Raw genomic sequence first — 19609 nt, forward strand, 5'->3', positions numbered from 1 at the left:
AATCTAGGCTTATAACACACTTCTATTCTATAGCTTGTGAATGACCTATATTTCATATTGACAATAGCTGTGTATTATTTGTTATTGGAACATCCATTGCAGCCTGGTCATCCTGGAAGTTTGATAACCTTGATTATCATGTGCAGTCCCTTCTCAAGGTTTCTTTATTTTCCTCATGATGAGGTTTTTAAGTTTTTCCTTGCCCTCATGTAGGTTTTGATCAGGGCATGGTGCAATAATAGTCTGTGGTTAGCAATAATCTGTGGTCTGTGCAGCTCTTTGAGACTCCTTGTGATTAAGGGCTATACAAATAAAGATGACTTGACTTGACATTATAAGTCTATATCATTACGAAGATATGATGTGATTCTTCTATACATTTAATCCACTATTTAATACACTATTGTAAATGCATTACTGTGCAAAGTTTTTAGAGAATCAGGGTGGCGGGAAAAATATAAACTCTGGGTTTTTCCTTTCTCCCCTTTTCTCAATTTTGTTATAAATTTGTTGATTTTAAATTGATTGTAGCCTTGTATTAAGGTAAACAGAGGGGACAAAGAAACATCAGTCAATCAATAGATAGTGTCTAAAAAACAAATCGGGCTTAAAAACAATCAACCGGCTTTTATTTTCCCGGTCCCATGAGGTATTTATTTCTATCTGTCACAGTCACTGATGTAACAAAGGTATTATGTATAGGCCAACTAAAATGTCACATTATATTTAGGCAATATTCATACTTTTTTAAATGCAATTTCAAACTTCAAATAAATTACATTCCCTCATAATACAATGCACGTATTCTAAAAATCGGTTTCATTATAATGGAGCAGTATTAATATACGATAGTGCCTACGCTGTTGTTGTACTTTCATTAAATCTAAATTATAGAATTACTTTTACTGCTTAATGTATGACAAATCAGGAGTGCCGTGTGTACATTTCAACTGCTTCGGGTTAATCAAGAGCATGAAGTACATTTTATCCTCACGTAACCTCCATGAAACCTGACTCTGATTCTACTCGTCACGGCTATAGGCTAACTTTTAAAAAGTCATGAGTTAAAGACTGATATCCAAACCCACCACCCACCTAATGTAACTAACCAAACCACAGTTGTCACATGAATCAGGAAGTGTTACTAGTAAATGATAATAATTAGCACATACAGTATTATCCCTTTGTTTGATATTGTAGAACCAGAAAAACATGCTTGTGACATATATCAAGGAATTACATGTTGTCTTTCCCTTTTGGGCGTTTAGGCACAACTCTGGGGATTATGCTTTGCCTGAATAAGGTGTAGCCACTAAAATAAAAGCAATGAGGCAAAGTGAGTTAGAAAAAATGTAGGCAGGACATTAGGAAATCAGGAAGCAAGGTGATAAAGGTAAACCTGCACACCTGACAGAGACCACTCCTTGAGCGTCTTGTAGGTGGCTGGAAGCGGCATTGTGAAAGATAAGTGGAATGAAACATTTTGGCGCAACTTTCTTCGAAGTACTTTAAAAAGATGTGGTGTGTCAAAGTTATTATCCTGCTTCTCTTCTGCTATGGTGAGTGCATGTGTCTATTGTGTTTGTTATCATTTTAAATCAGAACGTAAGAAAAGAACTACTGTTTTTATTGATTTTATTCTAGTAAAAAACAAAAAATGCCAAACAATTAAGGTAGAATAATGAGCTGATCTATGTTAAAAACCCCTCAGTCGTTCTTTAGGGCAGCAGTTGATGGGAAAGATGTTATGAACTTTCACAACTGTTGTGATATTGATGAACTCATTACCTGGCCAATAAAACTCGAATTCCTCCACCAGACTGCTTCAATGTTGCTCACGTCTAATGAATGTAAAGACTGAAATGTTTCAGGTTTAAAAATATATGTATTTTAATTGACGCATTATTGTAAATTCTAAATATCCAAGTCATTTAAGATTGAAAGTGTAGGGGTTTAGGTTAACAGGTTTAGCAGATATGGGTGGTTAGGTATAAGCAAAGGCGCTAAAACTACATAACAAGCATAATTAATGTGATTGATTTGTTTGACGCAAGCGAACAAACACTTGGCTTTATAATCCCAACAAATGACTCAATCGGACTTTGCTCCCTTTTGTTTGCTGCAGCTTGTCTTTCAACCGGTGACAACAAAGTGTTCTTTAAATCCAAGAACTTTTATAATGTACTCCACTGGGTTGCGGCGGAGCCATCTCCCCCAGGTCAAATGGTCCTCTACGACGTCAAGTACAACAGGTACGGTATCAACCAAATAATTTAGATGCAGGAAATTAAAAGAATACTGTAAACCCGCACTATTTAGCGCAGGGAGAAGAATATTCCACGATCCATTATTACCGATCGCATGTTGCTGCAAGCAGAGGCTGGCAGCTCCTTTTTGCCATTCTGTTCATCAAAAAGTGATCTTCACTCATGCGGCCGCGATCTATTATCCCTGATCAAATATTGCTGAGAGTGGGGACTGACAGAGCACACTTTTAACAGGCCTGGTGGCTTTTTTTTTGCCATTACTATAGTTCCACCTACAATTAACTGCAATGCAGTATTCCCGGTCAACAATTGCTGAGAGCAAGGGCCAAAAGAGTTTATTTCTTTCTCTGGTTCAGGCAGTTGATGCATGCCATTGTGTCCCACCAAAAATGAGATCATTGTAAAAATGCGGAGGGCTACTTTGGGAGTTTTACAATAACACGGTGGGTTCGAGGGGATTACAATACTCTTACAAAAAACATGTTAAATGATTTACTGAAATAGTTTTTTTTCAGAGAAATGCCAGAGAGAATAAGGGCAAGACATTTCAGACATTTTGTTTGCAAGTCTCAGAAAATCATTATCTGTACACGAAATCTAACAAATGAAAAATGTAATTTTTTTCAGCATCTTGAAAAAAGCAGCAACACTAATTCTATAAGAAATCAGGAGCAGAAAATGACCAAATTTCCAAAACCGGGAATAAATGTTAGGGCATGATATTGTTAGTAGGTCTTCATCCATGTCATGTTTACTTTATGACAAGCACATTTCTACTAAGTTAACAATCCAATGACTTGTTTGAGTGTAAATGCCTTAACTTAATAGAATCCTCTGATATTTTTATCAAGCTTCCCAATCAGCCTTTTTGAAATATATTTCCTAAAGCCCCAATTTAGAACAGATTTTCCTATATGCACCTCATTTTGTCCTCTAAAATCCCTCCAGATATGGATCAGGAGAACCTTTCCAGATCAAGAGTGAGTGTCAGAACATCAGCAGACATTACTGCAACCTGACTGCTGAAACACCATCCCTCCCCTACGTATACTATCTGGCGCAAGTGTACGCCAATGGTCAGCTTTACGGAGAAACCACCAGGCTTAGTCCAATTGCAGACAGTAAGTAATGAAACTAACAAATGAAAGTTATATGTGACCGCTATCTAACAAATGATTTTTTTCTTTTACTGGTAGCTACTCTGGGCAAAGCCATTTTGTCTATAGAACCTAAGCCTGCATCATTGCACATTAACGCCAAGCTCCCGTCGGGGCCTAACGGAGTGTCCGTAGCAGATATCATAAAGAACAGCAAAAGCAGTGCCGTTAATACTTCCATTCAATACACCTTTGTCCTCACCTCCCCCGAGTGGGCTGTACAGGTAAAACTCCAAACTACAAACGAGGGCCTGTAGTTGAGATGTTGGTGTTGGGTGGTTGAATGGGGAACTGTACACAATTGTGAATGACATCAAATACAATTTAAAATATAACCAATCAAATTTGTATTCTGTGTTTCTCTAGCACCACAACAGCCTATCATCTAAGTTTGTGTATAAATTGAAGACCAAGAAAAGTAAATACTGTGGCTATGTGGTGTACAGGACTTTATGTGAGTGGGGTCGCCCACAGAGTGAAAAGGCCTACTTCTGTGAAACTCTACCGGGTGAGCACTGATCATAACTTATTTGTAGGGGTTTAAAAAGGTATTAACTCTTAATGTCCAAGTCTCATGGTATGTCAGACCATAGAGTATTATGGGTCATAGTGTCCATTCAGTTCATTTGACACAGCTGTACTATTCTACAACAGTAAAAATATAAACTCAATGTTTCTACTTTTGGGTTTTTTACACAAACATCTGTACTGCCAAGTGATAAGAAAAATGTTCTCTACCACAGGTGAAATTCTGCCATGGGCTCTCACGGGAACTGCCCTACTGGCTGTCATTGTCGTGTTGTCAATCGTAGCAATGTACACTTACATAATGGGCGGTCGAAAGAGGAAGCTACCAAAGTCACTGGTGAGCAGACACATTTTCCCTCCACGTTCTAAACCAGTTTTTAAAGACCTCTATAAATATGAGACATATTTTTCATTGGCCAAAATTACCTTGAACACTACCGAACGATTGTCACAAAAAGTCAAAAGACAGGTTAAGTATGTAATCTGCCATTAGGTGAAGGAAATTTTAATTATTTTGTTGTTTTCTCCGTCTTTGGCCGAAATGTTATAGACCATGCTCCTTAATTTTTCACTTATTGTACTTTCTAAGAAAATAACATTTTCTTTGTAATGCCCCAATAAACCACTTGAAAAACCCAAGCACTCTTGAAAGAAACTTATTTTTATTACATAATTATATAAAAAAAAATAATAATAAATACAGTACTGCTGAAGTGGCTTTGTATATGCTTAAAGTAGCATACCTTCACCAGAAACTGCCCAAAAGAGTAAATCTGAAATAACTGAAACAAAAAAATGCTGCAGCACCTTTCTTCCGTAGGAAATGTAATAAACTTGAGAGCAATAAACATGCAGTTTGATTTGAACCATTACACACACAGAACAATTATCAAGTGAACATTGGTCATTTTAAATGATTTGAGTTGAAGAGTAATCACTGGTCTTATGAAGCACCATAATATGTGGTAAAACTGGAAAATCAAGCTCTGTAGCACAAGATCCAGCACGTTGGCCGAAAGTTGAGGCCATGGCGTGGCTAAGTAAATGTTTTCTTTTAGTAATTGCAACACTAGTTTAGTGACGCACTGGCCCTTTTTCTGTGGTGGAACATCAAAACACAATGAAAACAATTTGCACTCCACGTGACTGTGTGAAGTACAACAGCAATACGCACACAAAATATGTAGCCACCAAGGCCCATGTGCAGTTGTGGCTTAACCATCAAGTTGAATTGAATTGTATTGTCTTTAGCTGGGGGACTGAGGCGTGTTCAGGAGAGTGGGTGATTGCTTTCGCGAGCTATCGCTAGCTTCTGAACGGCCAGTGACTACTGAGCGCACGCGTGCCCGAGTAATCACAGGAGAAAGACCGCTTACTCTGATTTCCAACATGGCGTCGACAGTGCAGAAGATAGAGGATCTCACCCTGACGAGTGCTGTTGGCGATGTAATATATCGTCTTGGTAATGTTTGTGAACAATGCAAGACAGCACTGCGTTTAGGATAACCTTAACTGTGTCAATATGCGAACTGTCGCTCATATCAGCCAACTCGCTCAAAGCAAGCTGTAGAACGAAATCCATTGTACTGTCGTCGGCCATTTTGGATTAGTAAGGCAAACAGTGAGCGGTTACAACTTGTTCAGCAGTGCACGGCAAGCAACTAACAAGAGACTACATGTCTGACCACTCTCCTGAACACGCCTCTGGTAATTGAGAATTATTAATTAAGAATTAATTATATTGAAATTTGAACATGTAGTAGTCAACAGGTTATGCAAATATATTTACTGATATATAGCTAGCAAAATGTACAGCAATGTCGAAAAAATTCCAAGGAAAACTGCTTTACCTGAAAGTCTGAATGTGTATTTTGTCAACAGGAAATAGAAGCTGCCAAAGAACTGCCTAAATTCCAGCAAAGACAAGAAAGGATTCTGCATTTCTCATCTGCTCAAAATGATGAAATCTACATTGCCAATTGTGCTCCCGTCGAAACTAAGCCAAACACCCTACACATTGGACCTCCTGGAAGTTATTCCCCACAAGGCATCCCTTGTCAACCCTGGCTGGGTGGAACTAAGACTTTGGTGGGGAGGTCGAACGACCAAGCATCCAGCAACCAGTCTTCTGTTGTGTATACCTCAGTGGTGACTGTTTCGGTAGAACAGAACCACGTCCCAACAGAACAGAACAAGTTACTGTCGGAAGACAAAGGAGTAACATCACCTCCGTCCTCAAACACAATTTGCCAGGAGGCGGATCCGTGCACACAGCTACAGTTGCACACTTTGCGAGACGCCAATGGACAACTTATGTTGTCATCTGTCACTTTTCACGTTACAGACAATACTGATAGTGAACCTCTTCTATCTAATGATGAAACTGTGATGAAGCGCTTGGATAGCCTTGAATCTTCAGATTCTGGATGTGTCGAAGGGATACCAACATTGATTGACAAAACTCAGTCACATCAACTTGGAGTTTACCTAAGCACTTGTGTACCGCAGATTGAAACCACTCTGGTTTCGGAGTACAAACAAAACTGGATGCCTCCTAAAACTGAACATAACAAATGTACGGAATACCTGAGGAGAAAGCCCTCTATGACTTTTGTTGGACCTCAAGAAACAGATGGGGATTCGAAGGATGATGCAAAATTGCAAGACATATTTTTACAAGACTGGGTGCTACAAATACAAGATTAATATCTTTGAGTTTTTATTATGTTCTTCGTGCATTGGATAAAGCTATTCATGTTGACTTTTTAAGTTCTGTTTAACCACATCTATTGGATCTTCACCAACCTTTACTATGACCTTCAATGGATAAAGCGAGTGAAATTACTTTCTCAAAGTGGCCTTAAAAAATGGGCAATCGGTAGCTCGTTGATGGTTAAAGTTTTTGGGTGTTGCATTCCTGCATTCCAAAATCTGAGACCATCATTGGTTCTATGCCATTGATACGAATTTGAAAGCTGAATGCACCCTTGTCCATAAATGATGGATTTTCAACATCATTGTAGGTAAGTTAGGATGAAGGTAAATATTTATATGAATTACCAGTCAGCCAGGAATGTAACTGATGAAACACAGAGCAGTTAGTGACAGAAAGCATTGCTGCATGTTTGTATATTGTCAAGTATATTGTAAAAAACCCTTATATCCTGCTGTAACTTGATCGGCGTACAGATGACTGACATGGAGTTCGTTCAATAAGTAAAATGTGCTTTGACAAACGTCATCACTAGACACTCATTTGCAATGTCAAAGCAATATAAAATCCATGTTATCTTCTACAATACTGTTCCCTCTATGATGACTGTAAAAGACTGTTGTCCTCTTTTGGTAAAAAATAAGTTCTCAAGTCTGACAGATTTTTCTTATGTGTAGTTCACATGTTTCAGTGTTAGTGATACAATATGTAATAATACATAGAGATATTTTGTGTGGTTTGTTTTTGTTCTCGTTTCTGTTTGCTGTTCCTTAAGCCTTGGGTAAATAAAGCGTGTCAACACGTAATAGATAAGGGTCAATGTTCATGTCTCATTGATAACAGATTTAAGTGGCATTGTACTTCATACACCAGATGTAAAGTAATAAGTTATTGTTTTGGATAAAATCGGAGTGTGTGTAATCACTTTGAAAAATGATTTGCTTGTAGGTTTAAAGATTATCAAAAGACAATTTGGGGGGGAAGGCAGAAATTACCATGCCCTCACTTGAAATGCTTTCCATAAAGCTCGTGTCCAAAGATTTGCAAAAAATAGTTTGGTGGTAGTAGTACCGATTTTAGCATCTTCCCCAGGGATGGGCAACCTTTTGGAATGGCAGGCAGCATTGGGTTAGAAAATTAGTCCAAGGGGCTGAACCTGCAGATCAATCCAATTTTTCCATCCATAAATAAATGTATATGCAGACATTTACAGGTTATATTTCTTTATCCATCCATCCATTATCTACACTGCTTATCCTCATTAGGGTCGCGGGGGTGCTGGAGCCCATCCCAGCTATCTTCGGGCAGTGGGCAGGGGTCACCCTGAACTGGTTGCCAGCCAGTTGCAGGGCACACAGTGACAGACAAATCGCTTGCTCATTCACAGGGACAATTTAGACCAGCCAATTAACCTAACGTGCATGTTTTTGGAGTGTGGGAGGAAACCGGAGTGCCTGGAGAAAACCCACGCAAGCACAGGGAGAACATGCAAACTCCACTTCTTTTTAAATAGATTAGTTTCATCAAATCAGTTTTGAAATGTTGTTTTATTAGGTCCCTGTTTCTGATTCTAAATTTGATATTTAGTTTGAAAGTATTTCTTTAGAGTATTTTTTGAAGAATCCTGCAGTCGTAATTTGTAGTATTTCTGCACTATTATTTTTTAAGTATTTTCATAGATTTTGTAGTATTTCTGAAGTTGTTTTTGTAGTGTTACTATAGTTCTTTTTTTGTAGTAGAATCCAGTTGAGAGTCTATTGTGCTCAAAATGAGGCAAAGTATTTAATAACAGAATGAGGTACAAAAAAAAAACAACAGGTGGTCACAAAACATCTAAATGTCCAAACAAAACTTGACATGATAGTGGAAAACAGCAGAAATTACAAAGATATGGCAACCGGGATGACATTGGCAATGATCCGACGCAGTCTGCTGGCTGTCGTAACACATATGGAGAGATTGTGCACAGGTTTGTCCAGTTCCACATCCAGTTGGTGCCCTTTGACAAAGTTTCGTGTCAGATTCAGACAAATACACATCATGTAGTACTTATACGATTTTGTTGTTTAAATGTTTTTTTTTTATTTTTTTATCTGGAGTATTGGGGGCTCAGAATACATTAGTTATGCATTAGCATACGTTTCCATCCTTTGTTCCAGGGCAAATCACTTTGTGAATCCCACTTCTTAAAATGAGTGGGATTCATATTCATGGGTCTATTTCATTTGTACAGTGGACTACTTTTGGGAAATCATCCGCTTTGTAGGTCTTTTTTCACTACTAGAGGTTCAATCCATTATAAGCTACTGCTCAGGTCAAAGTTTTACAGAAGCATGTATTTTTATGCTACCGGTTATACAAGTATATTACTGCCGGAGTTCATTTGCCTGATAAAATACGAGATTGAGCCGTCGTCAAAAAAAACTTCAATAACTTCTCTTGATGTACAGGATCAATACGCACAGTGATTAAACATGCTAAGACTTCAACCGAAACACACAAATCCCAGCAAAGGAGTGCGATTCCCGAGGTGTTTATGAGGTTCAAAATCCATCAATCGCCAATGGTTTGATCCAGGCAATACGCAAGGGAACAAAGATGTAGACGAAAGGCATAAATGCTTTGCTAGTATTTAAAAAGAACATTTGGGTGGGATACAGTTTACTGGATTAGACACAGGATGATGAAAAGCAAGTAAACATGCTAGATATGTTTGCTGCATGGCTCTAGCTTGAGGGTACTTTCATTTCATTCACGGTAGATTTCTGTTTTAATTCCATCCTGATTGAATTGTATTGTTTGGAAGAAATTAACTTTACAAACTGATATCAAACAAGGACTTGAATGTTGTTTTATTGCGAAAAAAAATACATTTATGTCCAAAAACGTTCTGGATACAAATCCCTCGATTACACGCAAGCTCTTTATAAATATACAATGTAGAAAATTGAAAAAAAACAAATCATCCAAAGATTAGGAAAACGGGAGATAATATAATAAAAAAGTAATAAAAATGCATACAAAATATCATGAAATAATTGTGCCAAAAAATGCTTCTCAACATCTTATTCAGACAACAAGTCTATACTGTACATCACAGCGTATGAGCACTTTCACTTGAGATTAAATGCAAAAGCGTCCGACACAGAAATAAATGTTTGCACACCGCAAAGGCCAAGCGCCGCCTATTATCTATAATACATAAGATCGAGTAGGGTGCAAGCATGAAAGATTAATAGAGTCGTTGTCAACATTATGCCCTACGCATTGACAAACTCATTACATAATTCTGACTATGGTTGCTTTGGTACATGTGATCTCAGTGAGTTTCTTTTGGTAGTTGGACAACAACATGTACCTATTTTTATGCATTAGAGCATCAAAATGAGTACCACTACAAAAGAAATGTGGGTGTCCACTGTCATTTTTTTTTTAATTCTGTTGAGGCAATGCTGCCAGCTGACACCACTTACAGGGCGGTGACTAAGGCTGACCCTCTTGGCTTCACATACCTATAAAACCCCTGAGCAAGTTCCGAACTGCTTTTGACTTCGGGCACAGCCAAGGATAAGTCCCTGCCGCATCCCGTCCCCTAAGCAACTCATGTGGGTGGTAGGGGACAGCTTGGGACAGCAAGCGCTGGTCTTTGTTTATTCAGAAGGCCGAGTCTTCATGCACCCCCAACCTAAAAGTAGAAGGTTGGTGTCTTCTGGTCCGCCATCTCTATCCGCAAACTCTTCCAACAAGAATACATTTTGGTTCCCGTGAGGTAAACCAAGAAAGGGGCAAACAATATTTACTTTTGACATGTAATGAAAAAAAAATCCTGATTGAAATAAGTTTATTATTTTAACCAGGTTTATGGATCAATAATGTAATTATTGCTACCGAACCCCGTTCCCGTTTTTTAAGACTGCGAAGGCTTGTGTCAACGTAGTCTCTTTATTCTTTTGTGTGATTACATTTTCCTTGTAATATAAAAAAATGTTTGTCGGTATCAAACATGTGCCTTATTTATGTATGTGTCTCTACTATTTTTCTTCTGGACTCATCAATCATTATCCATATCAATGAACTGAAATTTGATCATTTAAAGCTAAAAGATGTTTAGAGTATTGATAAAGGCTAGACACAGTACAAGGCTATGTCGAATTATTTGGTGTGGGAAATTGTTAGCACTACCTGCTGGCTGAATCAGTAACCACAGAATATGATTCTGTATTAAATAAATTTATCTCACAGCAATTTACTCTATATATTTACAACTTGGTCTTGCAAATAAAAGCTATCTATCTATCTACCTTGGTCATATCCCTCAAGAGGGGGGACCGACAGCAGGACAAACACATACAATAACAAAGAAAATAAAAAGGGAAAAAAATAGCAACAAAAAAACACACACACAAAGATTTTTGGAACATGGCCAATCCAACCCCACACCCAAACAAGTTAGGCACCTCGGCACCTAAGTTGGTCATGGTTTCGTCCCTTCAGATAAAACGCTACACAAGAAAGCGGCCATGTCACTCAGATCAGGGTGACACAACACACTCTTTTGTTCAACAGCAGGGCCCGAGAGCTTTCACTGGTTTACCCCTGCCGCATCATACAGGTGCCCTGCCCATCCCTTGGAACGCGTCCAAACATCCCACTATCCTTTTACAACGAATAAAAGCTAATTAAAATAAATTAATTGATCACAACTTGACTTTTAAATCTGTTTTTACACTCTTATAAAACTGGGCAAAATAATTGGTAGATGAAGCCAATTCTTTTGACAGCTAACAAAATATACACGCAAAAATCCCACATTATCCACACAAACAAATTAAGCAATCTTTAACTAAAAATCAACTAAAATCCAAGATATAAAGCAGAGGTCCAGCCCCGAAAGGAAAGCATATTTCAGGCAAGTTGCTGACTGTTATTGAGGGACCAAATGATACAATTATAATTCAATAGACACTCAAAATAAGGAGAAATGCCATCAATAAATTTTGATCTTGCAAGGAGAACAACAGAAAACTGTAAAAAAAAAAACACACAAGATGTCAAAATCCACCGCTCCTGAGGCCTCTCTTTTTATTACAAATGTCCTAGCTTCAAATAACAAGATCAACCCTAAACAGTTGTCGAAATCAAATAAAAGCAACATGCTTTGTAAATAGAGAAAATGATGCAACAGAGCACAAACTCTCAAAAACAGCCAAAATATGGAACAACATTGTGCAGTTAAAATAGAACCAGATTATTTATTGTAATCAAGCTGAACGACAACAAATGTCCAGCATCACAAAAAGTGATTTTTTTTTTATCAAATTCTTAGAATTATCAAAACTGCAAATCTGCTTTACCCCCCCAAAAGAACAGCCATTTAACAAATAGCTGTTCTGGTAGTAATAAGCCACATTTTATGATTTTGGGTCTAACATGCGATACAGGTTTTTTATTTTCCAACTGAATGATTGCAACGCTTGACCAAAGCAGAATTCAATAAAAAAGGAAACTGAAGAAAAGTCTAAATTTATTTAAAAATAGCTCACCAGTAATGGGTCATTTTAAATCTCCAGGAAATTTGGATTCTAACTGGCATGAATACACTGATCACTTCTACCATTTTTCAAGATGACCCTGTCATTTATATATGTAAAGTACTTAATACTAAGTCTATTTTAATTGTACCTCTAATAATTACAACCTGCTGATAACATTAGAATAACATTGTAACAACATAGTAATGTTATTCTAGAAATGTATATCAAACAGGTATTCCCTCTTGTATTAATCAATACCAAATAAGTAGCTCTCAGTTCAAAAAGGTTGGTGACCCCTGCTGTAAATAAAAATTTCAGGTTCTTCTCTTTGGAGTTTTCATACATGGCATGTATATCAGCCAGTTAAATAACTGAAATAACTTCAGTTTCAGCAGATATGGTGGAAAAGCACACTACTTATCACCTTGACGAGATGGCACACCATTGTGATGACATTAGCTAGCACGTGATCTTCTGCTAAACTACTCAAACACAACCCAAATTGGGAAAGTGTCCTTTTCGGGCGTAAAAACAGAAAATTGGCTAATCCAATCTAAAAAGGTCAACAATATCCAGGCGTTGAACTTCCTCCACTTACTCTCGAATGATTGCCGGACTGTTTTTTCGCACATCATCTCCACCAACCCTCCTCAAGTTTAATGGAAAACCCCAACGAGAAATTAAAGATAGCACTGATGCTCGGCAGACCAGGATGTCTGGCTAATAAAAGGTAGCCTCGCTCAGCTGCTTTGTCCCGCTGGTTATTCTTAGTCGGACAGTCATTGCTGGGGTCATGATGAGACGGGTAGGCCTAGAAACCAGAGCTCATATTGTGCTGCATTCATTCCACAAGCAGGAGCGTGCCCACTTAAGAGCTTATAAATAACCCCCTGGTCTCCATATAGCGGTGTGGCCTTGAGCAAAAAACGTTTTTTTCCGAGAAGAAAAGAAAATGTGTTTTTTATTAAAAAATAAAGCAGCACTTTTTAATATAGTAAATGATTTATTTATTCATTTTTGAAGCAGCGCAAGCACCAGGAGTAGGCGATACCGGGAATTTTAATCTCGATCTGAGTAAGGAAATTTGCGGTAGTACCGATGGATACCGATCCGATACCAATACTGTTTGCTTGGAAATGTCATGATCATTGAATATTTGAACACTTTCCAATGAGTTAGTTTATATTTACAATAAACACATCACAAAGATTTTAGGCACGGAAAATGTACTATTTTTATTGAATAACTACAATAAAACTTTAACGGTAGAAAAAACAAATCTATGACAACTGTTTTAGAACAAAAGCCAAGAGAGTCAAATAAAAATGTACCGAAAATACATATATAACAAGGTCAACATGTCCACTATACCACACTAGTTTGAAGATAACGTCAAAAAGAACAATACAATCAAAAAACATTTAACAGTATAAAAGAAAATAATTCCATATGTCAATGTAACAAACAAGCCCTTTTGGCTCTGTAGCCATAGTAACAACGGATTTGCAGGTTTTTGTTGAGGAACAGTAACATTTAGGGTTGCAGCTCGTTGCTCTCTATAGGGTGAACTTATTTCCGGTGTTTATGCAAATCAGCCACACAAATGACCTCTGGCATTGTTATTTCTGTCGTTGAAAAAAAGTCCACACCTGGCTGGACCTGTTTGCCTCTGTTATATTTAGCTTCTGATAAGGGTGCTTGTGTAGATTAGGCCCTCTCTTCTGCCTGGCTGGCAGGATGCAGCAGCAGGCCAGGTAGGGAAAGGAGCTAAAAGTGTGCCTGTCAGTCAAACAAACAGGCATAAACTTGGAGATTCCCTCAGGGCACTGAGTGAGAGAGAGAAGAACTGCGCTATTTGTGAAGTATCAATCCCAGGACATTAGTATTGATCTGATCCAAGCGCTTGTTTTTGTACTGATACGTACCTATAAAGTTGTGGGGTGTGGCAAAAAGTCAACAAAAATGTAAAATGCCATAATTTCCTTACTATAAGCCACACTTTTAGTCACAAAATTTCAACCCTGTGGCTAATGCAGAGATGCAGCCAGGGCATTAAATTTTTCCAACAGCCACTAGGGTGTGCTTGAGCAGAAAATCTAAGAGCAAGCGAGACACGATAGAATAATAAGTTTAAGGTACGTTAACGCATGTTAATTGCGTTGCTGCTGTATTTTGTTGTGTAACGGTACTTGTGTTGCTGCGTCTCAATGACTTTTACCAACCTTGATCGCACTATGTTACTTGTGCTTTTTGCTGTGTAATTTTTAAAACTCTTTCTGTGTACCGTATTTCTTTATAAATATTTCATGTTTTAATATGGACACCTGTGGCTTATAGTCGGGTGCGGCTTATGCACGTAAAACACGTTTTTTTCCATTCAAATATTTCGGGTTCAGTTTATAGACCAGAAATTAGGTTAAAGTAACACTAAAGACATGCATTTCAGGTGAATTGGCCGGTCAAAATTGTCCCTAGGTGTGATTGAGCGAGTGAGTTGTCTGTCTGGGGCGGCAGTAGCTCAGGAGGTAGAGCGATCGTTTTAGGATTAAGGGATCCCAGTTCGAATCCCGGCTTGTCCGTGTTACATGTCGAAGTGTCCTTGGGTAAGACATTGAACCCCCAATTACCCCCAATAAGCAGGTTAGCGCCTTACATGGCTGCACAGATCACGGCCGCTATTGGGAAATGTGAAGCACAATGTAAAGCGCTTTGGGAAGTCATTGACTTGAAAAGCGCTATATAAATGCAGATCATTTCATTACATTTCATGTCCCCGTGTGCCCTGCGATTGGCTGGCAACCAGTTCAGGGTGTCCCCTGCCCATTGCCCGGAGATGGTTGTGATGGGCTCCAGCCCCCCTGCTACCCTAATGAGGATAAGCGGTACAGCTGATGAGATGAGATGAGATGAACACTAAAGCTTTCAACCATTACTTATTTACAACTACTTTAATGATTCCATTGTTAGGAGTCTATATGAATGCTTTTGGGCATTAACAAACTCTGAGATAAGTGGCACACACACACACACGCACACACACACACACATATATATATATATATATATATATATATATATATATATATATATATATATATATATATATATATATATATATATATATATATATATATATATATATATATATATATATATATATAGTTGCCCATCACTGCTCTAAGTAGACGTTACAGAGGCTCCACTGCATTAAATAAGAATATCTTTCTCTCATTCAGAATTATCAAGGGAATTTCCCTTTGTATGTCTACAAAAAATCTACCTCAGAAACACAAAATTACTACAAAATGACTACAAAACTAAATATAAAATTGTGTGCTCAAAACAAAAAAGTACCCTCAATATAAATATTATTTTGCTTTCATTCTGATTTTTTTTTTTTACATAGATACAACAAAATACCACCACAGTAATACTAAAATACAAAATTATACCAAATACATATTACAACAGAGATATTAAAAATATACAACTGCAGTTTATATTACAAAAATAATAAAGAAATACTACGAAAATACTACTATGGAAATACTCCAGAAAACCTGCAATGGAAATACTTTAAAATATTTCTAGAGAATACCACTTGACTACAGTAATACTGTACTGAGCAAATTCTGACAACATAAATAATAAGACAAATACTAAAAAAACACTACTACAGAAATATTACAACTGAAATACTTCAAAAGGCCAACTGCAGTAATATGATAAAAATACGACAGAAATACGACAAAAATAGTACTGGCATACTACATACAACTGCAGTTATACTCCAAAAATCTTAAGAAATACTACAATAATACTACTGTAAAAATACCACCAAAAAAAAACTACAATGGAAATACTTCCAAAGAAATACTTCAAAACTCGCTCTTTAGAAATACTGTAATACAAAAATATTACAACATAACTATTAGAACAGAAATGCTACAAAAGTAAAACTGTAGTAATATCACAAAAATACATACTTCAAAAATACTACTTTGGAAAGACTACAAAAATACAACTGCAGAAATACTAGAGAATTAAAACTACGGTAATATTACAAAAAATACTACATACATACTAAAAAATACAAATACACGTACAGTAATACTACAAAACTATAGAAAATCAAATATCTTGCTTAAAACAGAGTTCTTATATATCGGTTTGCTGTAATTATCAGCATTACAAAACCAACTTGATGAAACGAAGCTATTTAAAAACAATGAAATATAACTTGTAGATGTCTGCATGTATATTCTTTCATTCATTAAAATAACGGATCCGTCTCAAGGAATGGGGCCATTCCATGGCCACATCTTTTAACCCAATGGGGCCTGCGACTCGAAATAGTTGCCCATCACTGCTCTAAGTAGACGTTAGAGAGGCTCCACTGCATTAAATAAGCATATCTTTCTCTCACTCAGAATTATCAAGGAGACAAACGAAGCCCGTTGTTCTCCCGAGAGCATTCCAGCTGTTGCCATCAGCTGCTCTGGTCATTCATCATCTCGAATCTCTTGGTCCTGCAGCCTGCACAAGTCTTTTAATTCGACCTGACCACTATTTGTGAGTGTGTGTGCGCGCATGTGTGCCCCGAGTGCATGGGGAGGTGGTCATGGGTCTATATTTGACAGCTCTACTGCATTGTGAGGCTTCTTCCAGATGGACCACAAAGGGATGAGACGGTAACAGAAGGCGAAAGGTTACAGAGAAAGAGGTTTTTCTGGTTCCATAGAAACATCGTGACCCGGTGGAGTCTACTCATTTCCTTGTGGATAACAGTGAGTGACATTTAGACATTGGGGAATATTACCAAAAATATGTTTTCAGGAGATTGGGCCCTTTGTTAAAGCAGAAATATTTGTTTTCTTAGTTTGGATGTTGGGCAAATGTTTTAGTAGTACGAGTAAAACGATGTCAGAAGATCCTCGAATGGTTTTCTAGGAATTTTCAGTTCATAAAACCTGAACTTGTTTCTCCATGTTGTTTTGAGTGAGAGTGCTCGTTCAGAAGACATATAGCAGTTTTCCTACAGTTCTTTGTCCCTTGCCCAACACATTTAAGAGGTTTAGGATACCAGGATATGCAACTTTAAACTTTAAACGTTAAGTTGGAAATGAAAACGATTGGGTTATCTCCAAGATGCTTGTTTATACAGTACACCCCCATGACGTTGTCATAGAGCATGGGGATAGAAACTTAATGTGTTCTTGATAAAAACATTAAAAAAACAGAATAGTACATAGTATTACTTCTTATGTGGAATATACATAGATATGATTCAATAACCCTATGAATACATATAGATGTCTTTTACTTATGGTGTGACGTGAACTGACTTGGTACATTAGAGTTAGTGGGTGGATGTGGCGGTGGCATGAGGGGCTGTGATGGCAGATTAAAATTAAACTTCCACTAGCGAAGATTCTCATGCCCTTGAAATAACTCTTTGCTCCCTCTGCCTCCCTATTTTCAATAATAGACCCTATCAACAATTGGTTACAGCTATGCAGACCAGGGAAGTGATCTGTGTGCTATCTTTGGATATTTTGACAATCGCAATCTTTGTGTTCATGGTTATCATGTTTCTGCTTCCCCCTTTAGCATCACTGCAAGCCTTGGGACCCAATGTCATATACAATACAATTTTTTTTTTTTTTTTACTGTACCACCGACACATTAAGTATTTACGAATAACTATATTTTCTTTGCCCTCATATAGGTTTTAGATCAGGGGATGGTATAATATTTAGACTCTGGTTTGCAATAATCTGTGGTCTGTGCAGCCCTTTGAGACTCTTTGTGATTAAGGGCTATACAAATAAACATGACTTGACTTGAAAATATTATTTACTGGATGAGGGGAGAGGCATTGTGGGAGGTAGTTCAGCCAGTATCATATCGGCATTATCATGATTATGTGACGCAAATCAATAGCAAACAAACATGATGTAAAAATATTTGTTGTGGATGTTGTTTAGGGAGAAATGCTGTTCAAAGCGGCCTTGAAAATTTATTCAACACCTTAAAGTGAAAATATCATAAGGTGGGGTTGACGTATCCAGAGGTATGTGCCTTATCATAAAAGGGCAACCAATCTGCAATATATCCTACTTGCCTTAAGCTTAAACAGGCTCCACCTCACTTGTGACCCAAGTGAGGAAATGTGTGAAAATTTCTCAATTTTCGAATTAAAAAAAACACACCATTTCGACCAAGGATCTGTAGCCTGTGGCTCGTGAGCCATTTATGGCTCTTTTTATGAGTACATGGGTCTTGGAGATAAACAAACTAGCATGTAATGATTAATCAGACACATGATCCCAAAACTTTACTGAATACTTCATTATTGGGTCAGTCCAGTATATAAAGGACACCATTTTCAGTTTCCAGACAAGGTGTCACATCAACAGACCTCGTTTTGGCTGTAAATTGTTACATAATCCTGTGTATGGAAGCTTACCAAGCATTTAATGTTCATTGTTTAGACATTTTATAAATACTGTGAATTCCGGACTATAGAGCGCACCTGATTATAAGCCGCACACACCACATTTTACTGCAAATACAGATTCTATCTTTACACAAGCCGCACCTGTATATCGGCCGCATGAGCCCACGTCTAAACATGTGACACGGTCTCAGGATCGTCCCGAATCTGACTGAATCTAACTATAGCTGCCCGCGAGTGTGACTGTAGATATGGTACATATTGCAATTATCGTAGCCGGCAATATGAATGGAAAATGATACCGGTAGTTACAATTTAATGCAGACCTTTAAAGTCCGGGTCCCGTTAAAAGTAATCCAATGAAAAAAATTGATATTTCCAAAGTTGAGGGTGGGAAAAATAAATATCCACTATTGTCCACTGCAACAACAAACAGATTTAACTCAGCTTCACCCCATTTCCCGTCAGCCCGCGTTTGCTCCGCCTCTTCTTTTTGATTTGACCGTAGAAAACATATCACAAAACGTCTGTAAAATAGATGCATTACAGAAATATACAGTTGCAAATACATATTATAAATGGTTACACATATTCACAAAGAAAGACGGTACACCGAGAGAGTTTTCAAAGTTTTAATAATAATAATATAACTTTCATCCCAAACCGTGCCTGTGAAAGGTACCACCACGCTACTCGTAACACGCTCGCTACGCATGAAGCGTAGCTGGTAAAAAAAGCCGTACCACAGTTGCAAAGTTCACGGTAAACCATCCTCATCGTTCTCCTTGTAACTGTCGTCATCAAAGGCGTCTTCCTTATTATAGGAAAGAACCTTTGTCAAACGTACAATTCGAACGTAAATTGTGAGGATGTGGTCTACTTCGGCGCACTTATTCCACCGGTTTAAATCTTACCTTTCGTATTTGAGTGCCGCTGGTGGCCGTTAAAAAAAT

General features: G+C 37.7%; 2 protein-coding genes across 2 annotated transcripts in view; both read left to right on the top strand.

Moving 5' to 3' along the window:
- The first annotated feature begins 1411 nt into the window (after window positions 1-1411).
- ifnlr1 (interferon lambda receptor 1) lies at window positions 1412-7302 on the top strand. The gene is made up of 7 exons (XM_088327713.1): window positions 1412-1559; window positions 2126-2252; window positions 3216-3388; window positions 3464-3648; window positions 3791-3932; window positions 4168-4289; window positions 5834-7302. The coding sequence occupies exons 1-7, from the start codon at window positions 1517-1519 to the stop codon at window positions 6656-6658; spliced, it is 1617 nt and encodes a 538-aa protein (XP_088183839.1). The 5' UTR covers window positions 1412-1516; the 3' UTR covers window positions 6659-7302.
- A 9581-nt stretch (window positions 7303-16883) lies between these two features.
- The window catches only part of myom3 (myomesin 3), a 114835-nt gene continuing 112109 nt past the window's right edge, over window positions 16884-19609 (top strand). Inside the window, exon 1 of the mRNA XM_088327037.1 lies at window positions 16884-16986. The gene's annotated coding sequence lies outside the window, so the exon portion shown is untranslated. The remainder of the gene's footprint in view (window positions 16987-19609) is intronic.

The sequence above is a fragment of the Urocampus carinirostris genome, chromosome 2 (genome assembly GCF_059441175.1).
Source record: "Urocampus carinirostris isolate Australia breed hairy pipefish chromosome 2, RoL_Ucar_1.0, whole genome shotgun sequence".
Classification (NCBI taxonomy): domain Eukaryota; kingdom Metazoa; phylum Chordata; class Actinopteri; order Syngnathiformes; family Syngnathidae; genus Urocampus; species Urocampus carinirostris.

What these genes read in the sequence shown, in the direction of transcription:
- ifnlr1 (XM_088327713.1), top strand. Translation starts at nt 1,517, where the DNA reads ATGTGGTGTGTCAAAGTTATTATCCTGCTTCTCTTCTGCTATG. An exon ending in GCTTAGTCCAATTGCAGACA is followed by an intron (nt 3,389 to 3,463) that starts GTAAGTAATGAA and finishes TTTTACTGGTAG; the next exon opens with CTACTCTGGGCAAAGCCATT. An exon ending in CCCCCGAGTGGGCTGTACAG is followed by an intron (nt 3,649 to 3,790) that starts GTAAAACTCCAA and finishes GTGTTTCTCTAG; the next exon opens with CACCACAACAGCCTATCATC.